Source organism: Bison bison, unplaced genomic scaffold (assembly GCF_000754665.1).
Source record: "Bison bison bison isolate TAMUID 2011002044 unplaced genomic scaffold, Bison_UMD1.0 scf7180017864063, whole genome shotgun sequence".
NCBI lineage: Eukaryota > Metazoa > Chordata > Mammalia > Artiodactyla > Bovidae > Bison > Bison bison.
This window is the reverse complement of record NW_011494635.1, coordinates 1335054-1341116: the sequence shown is the minus strand read 5'-3', so window position 1 is coordinate 1341116 and position 6063 is coordinate 1335054. Positions and strand designations below refer to the sequence as shown.

General features: G+C 45.5%; 1 protein-coding gene across 1 annotated transcript in view; it reads right to left on the bottom strand.

The window, feature by feature from the left end:
- Positions 1-6063, bottom strand: part of CFAP61 (cilia and flagella associated protein 61) — a 250115-nt gene that overhangs the window by 48952 nt on the left and 195100 nt on the right. The window contains 2 exon segments of the mRNA XM_010836599.1: positions 1092-1183; positions 2437-2764. Coding sequence (XP_010834901.1) covers positions 1092-1183; positions 2437-2764 — 420 coding nt within the window.

The window sequence follows — 6063 nt, the reverse complement described above, 5'->3', positions numbered from 1 at the left end:
AAAGCCATGAAAAGACATGGAGGAAACTTAAACGCAAATTGTTAAGTGAAAGAAGCTGATTTGAAAAGGTGACAGACTGCTTCCCACTCTATGATATTCTGAAAAAGGCAAAACTATGAAGACAGTGAAAAAAAAAGGTCACTGGTTGCCAGGAGTTGCAGGGGTGGGCGGGAGGGAAGAACAGGTGGAACCAAAGGGATTTTTTGGGTAGGGACCCTGGTCTGTATAACACCACTATGGTGGACCCATGTTATCATACATTTGTCCAAACCCGCAGCATGTACAATACCAAGAGTGAATCATCATGTAAATTGTGTGATTCTGGTGATGATGCACCAGTGTTGGTTCATCAGTTGTGACAAACATACCCTGTGGTGGGGATGTTGATAACGGGGGCAGCTATGCGTGAGAGGCTCAGGGGATGTATGGGAAATCTCTGTACCCTTTTCTCAATTTTGCTGTGGACTTAAAACTGCTCTAAAAAAATAAATGGCTTAAAATGACAATCAACTTTTACAACCTTAGTCTTTGGGAGTCACAGAAGTTGGGACTAGCTTAGCTAGGGGATTCTGGCTCATGGTCTCCTGCAAAATTTGTAGTCAAGATATCAGCCAGGGCTGCGTCATAAGGTTGGACTGGGGCTGGAGGACCACTCACACAGATGGCTCCTCACATGACCAGCAAATTGTGGAATGTCTGGGGCAGGAATCCTCAATCCCTTTCCATGCGGACCCCACCAAAGGGCCAACCGGGTGACCTGAGGATATGGTAGCAGTGACCCAGGAGGGTGCAAGTTGGAAGCTGTAGGATCTTTCAGGACCTGGCCTCAGAAGGCACACATTATCATTTATGCAATATCCTGCTGGCTACACACCTCAGCCCTGGTCAGTGTGGGTGGGGACCATTCATGGACATGGATACCAAGGGGCAGGAATGAGTAGGGGCCATTTCAGGGGCCAGCTGGCCCATGGCTTTCTGATTCAAGAACCAATACATGACACTAAAAACTGTGGATTAAGAATTTCACCCCCTACCCCCGGAAACAAAGTGCTATATTTGAAAGTAAAATGAAATTCAGGAAGAATACTTACAAAATCAGACTGGGCCCTCTGTACCTCCAAAGGGGTTGGAATGGCGGGCTTGGAGACATGCAAGTAATGGTAAGACCCAGGGAGGATGCCTCCTAGTGAAAAAGGCCAGTTTTAGACATTTTATTTCAGTTGGGTGAACAAATGGGTAGCAAGGCTGACATCTATACCACAAGACCACCAGAGACTCCTGCTGTGGTGTGTGCCACTCACTTTCCCACCAAAGTGCCTCTGTTGGCAAGGGACACCCTGGGGCTGATAACATTTAATACAACCAAGGTGAATGTGCCATAATAGCACACAATACAGACACCAATGCTCTAAGAGGTCCAGGCTGACCCTGTGCATCCTGACTTCCCATAACTCACGGCCCTCTAATCCCCACCTACCAAGGCTTTGTAAACATGGCCAAGATGTTCCCTTTCTCTGTCCTCCTCCACTGTGTAACCAACATACTAAAAAAAGTAAATGTTATAAGGAAAGTCAACAAAGTCCTTGTTCAAGGCTTTAGAAAATGTGGATTATGAAATGGTTAGTATTTCTAGCTGGCCCCAGAAGCCCAAGCCAGGTCCCACTCAGAGCATCTTCTGACAACCGGGACTTGTCCTTTTCCATGGCCACCGCCCTCCCTAAGGTCTTGTCCAGAGTGAAGAGGCGATCATGACCTCTCGCTGGGCAGATAAACACAAAAACTGGGATGTTGGGTTTCTTCCCCTTTAGACTGATGTTCTGTCTACTGGATTAGGGTTCACAGACCCTCCCCCCAGGAGTCCATGGATGATTATGGGTGTTGGCCCATCAACTCTCTGGAAGTACACATACACAATTCTATAAATATGTGCATTTTTCTGACAGAAGGTCCATCTCCCAAATATAAGGAAATTCTGTGTTACTCATGTGATGACCTCCTTAGGAGCCAATAAAACAGAGGGGATTAGAGTAGACCCATTTTACAGCTGCTACAAGTTGTGCTTATTATTTCAGACAGCAGACTGAAGCATGGGAGGCTCAGAAGCTCTCCTGATCTCTCAACTTTCAGTGAGAATAAAAGTTTGGCAAGATGTCAGGGCATCACACCACACACCAGTGGTGAGGAGCCTCTGGGCAAGTTACTGACCATCCCCTAGTCTCAGTGGCCTTATACATAGAGTGACCATCACAGAACTGACATGGTAGAATCAGGTCCATCATAAACAGTTAAACATGAGAGAGCCCCCCTCCCCACATCTCTTTGCAAAGCCACTGACACACAGCAAAGCCTCCTCACCAAGCCTATGGGAAATGGGGCTGGCTGGTCCAGACCCAACCAGCGGCTGCAGCAGTGGGATGAGGGTGGCCCCCTACACACCTTTGATCTTGGCTCCCTTGTACATGGGGATGAGTCGGTCAAGGTCGGCCGGTGGTTCGGTCACAGGCTCCAGAGTCGGATCGAAGAGCTTGAGCATTGCTGCTGCCAGTTGGAAGCCGATTTCTTTGGAATTGAAGTTGCTGTGAGTCCACTCATTCGAGTAGTACCTATTGGAGAACTTGGTGAGGGGGCCGGCAGCTCTGATGGCTATGTCGTTGGTGTGGAAGTTGCTGTCAATCACAAGTCGGCCGTCGTAGACCAGGCATGCATCATTGAAGGCTTTGAACGTTTCATAATCCACGTTCTTCTCGAGGAAGCTGAAGAACATCTACAAAGTGAACAGACACATTATCCTTAGTTATCATTCTTCACTGTACCTTCCCAAGAGGTTGGATCATCTCCATTTTATTATTTGGGGCACACTAGAAAACCTAAATCTACTAAGAGTATGTCCTAATGGTGTGTGTATCTTTCAGATGAAGAACAAATTAATATCACTCAATGTCACTCTTTTTTTTTAATCGCTTATCTAGGTATCCAGCAATGGATGCCGCATAGTGGAACGTCTCCCACGAGAGCACGTTCTCCCCTGTAAGGAGGTTTATGTTCATAGATACCACTTGCCCCTCATTCCAGGACACTCTAAATCACTCCTTCTCAGTCTCCTTCCATTTTCCTCTCTGGTGTCTGACACTCATGTTTCTCCAGGTTCCTTCTTGGGGTCACCTTGTCCACTCTTGAGTCTTCAGACTGCCCCATTCCTGGCCCTTTAAGCCCAGAAAGCCTGTCCTTGCAGGATACCCCGTTCACCTCCATACCCTCCAGGTCTGGGCTCCTGACCTGGGAGGGCAGGTACTGATTCAGTGAATATAGACAGGGTACCTGCATGCCCCACCCCCATATTCTCTGCCCAGATTTTAATACTTTCTCACACTCATCTGGAAATCATCTTCTGTATTGATGTTTCATTAAAGCATCTAGTGAAAGTGAAAGGGAAAGTTGTTTAGTCGTGTCCAGATCTTTGTGACCCTTGGACTATACAGTCCATGCAATTCTCCAGGCCAGAATACTGGAGTAGGTAGTCATTCCCTTCTCCAGGGGATCTTCCTGACCCAGAAATCAAACCAGGGTCTCCTGCATTGCAGGCGTATTCTTTACCAGCTGAGCTACCAGGGAAGCCAGGCTAAGTTATTTGTTTTTAGGGCTTCAGTTGTTGTGGAAGAGGCTAAATTGACTCATTTTTATCTTAGTTGTTACTATTCAGTCACTAAGTCATGTCCTACTCTTGGCAACCCCATGGACTGTAGCACGCCAGGCTCCCCTGTCCCTCACCACGTCCCAGACTTTGCTCAAATTTATGTCCATTGAGCCAGTGATGCTATCTAACCATCTCGTCCTCTGTTGCTCCCTTCTCTTGCTCTTTCCCAGCATCAGGTTCTTTTCCAGTGAGTTGGCTTTTTGCATCAGGTGCCAAAGTATTGAAGTTTCAGCTTTAGCATCAATCCTTTCAATGAATATTCAGGGTTAATTTCCTTTAAGATGGACTGGTTTGATCTCCTTGCAGTCCAAGGAACTCTTAAGTGTCTCCAGCACCACAATTCAAAAGCATCAGTTCTTTAGCACTTGGCTTTCTTTATGGTCCAACTCTCAAATTCATACATGACTACTGGAAAAACCATAGCTTTAACTCTAGGGATGTTTATAGACAAAGTGATGTTCTGCTTTTTAATACACTATTTAGGTCTGTGATAGCTTTTCTTCCAAGGAGCAAATGTCTTCTAATTTCATGGCTATAGTTACCATCTGCAGTGATTTTGGAGCCTAAGAAAAGAAAATATGTCACTGCTTCCACTTTTCCCCCTTCTTTTTGCCATGAATATTAGGTGTTTTTTTTTTTTTTAATGTTGAGTTTTAAGCTAGCTTTTTCACTCTCCTCTTTCACTGTCCTCAAGAGGATCTTTAGTTCTTCTTTACTTTCTGCCATTAAAGTGGTATCATCTACATATCTGAGGCTGTTGATATTTCTCCTGGCAATCTTGATTCCAGTTTGTGATTCATCCAGCTGGGCATGTCACATGATGTACTCTGCATAGAAGTTAAATGAGCAGAGCCATTCCACACCCCTTCTCCACCCAAGAATGGTGCGTGAATGAGGAGTGAGGCAGGAATGAGCCTACAACAGCCACTAATCACAGGTGACTACACACATTTAAATCAAAATTAGTTAGGTACTTCCCTAGTGGTCCAGTTTCCCTGTTGGCTCAGCTGGTAAAGGATCTGCCTGCAATGTGGGAGATTCAGGTTCGATCCCTGGGTAGGGAAGATCCCCTGGAGAAGGGAATGGCAACCCACTTCACTGGGTTCCACTTGCCTGGAAAATTCCATGGACAAAGGAGCCTGGGTCATGGGGTCACAAGGAGTCCATGGGGTCACAAAGAGTCAGACATGACTGAGCGACTAACACTTTCACTTTCCCTGGTGGTCCCGTGGCTACGACTCTGAGCTCCCATTGCTGGCAGACCCAGTTTGATCCCTGGTCAGGGAACTAGATCCTGCGTGCCACAAATAAAGATCCCACAAGCTGCAAATAAGACCTGGAACAGCCAAATAAATAAATATTTTTAAAATAAATAAATCTAAATTAATTAAAAGTAAGTAAAATTGAAAATCCAGACCCTCAATTGTGGCCTATTTCAAACGCCCCAAAGCTACAGGTGGCAGCGGCTGCCATACTGACTGAACAAGTATGGACCATTTCTACCATCACAGGAAGTTCCACTCGACAGCACTTGACTCGAGTCCACCATCCCTGTGATATCCTTTCTTCTTCCTGAGGGAACCAGCAAGGACTTTTCCCCTTTACCTGTCTCTGTTCACTTGGACATCTAATCCTCTCCCAGTTACTCCCATTCAGGTAGCCTCTTTCTCTCTAATCTGTTATAAATTCTTTCTGCTTTTAACCTTACTCAGTGACCACAGGAAAATATATTTCTCTGAGTCCCTCACTCTGAGTCTGTCTCTCTACTCCTCTTTTCTTTTTTGCCTCAACTCCTTTCCCATCTATATAGAAATAGACTTCTCATCCATAGAAAAACACGTAGAAATATTTGAATTGAAATTATATGTGCAAAACAGGACCATTAATGCTCAGAATTCTCCTTCAACATCCCCACAAAGTTCTTCTACCTGCTCAGTTTATCTCCTAGGTAAACCTACCTTTTATTAAAGTGAAAGTGAAAGTGAAGTCCTTCAGTCGTGTCCCACTCTTTGCGACCCCATGGACTGTAGCCCTCCAGGCTCCTCCATTCATTTTCCAGGCAAGAGTACTGGAGTGGGTTGCCATTTCCTTCTCCAGGGGATCTTCCCAACCCAAGGATCGAACCCGGGTCTCCAGCATTGCAGGCAGAGGCTTTTACCATCTGAGATACCAGGGAAGCCTCCACTTTTTATTAAGGGGCACATTAAATATACTAGCCCTTGTTTTCCTGGGTTTGGAAGATTACCAGCACTTCTACTGAAATTGTGTTATTTTATACCATTTTGGCATAGGCATTCAGAACATGGTTACAATGGAGACATACGAGTTGGTAGAATGGACCGATTGCTGAAACAGCAAATCCAGCACTG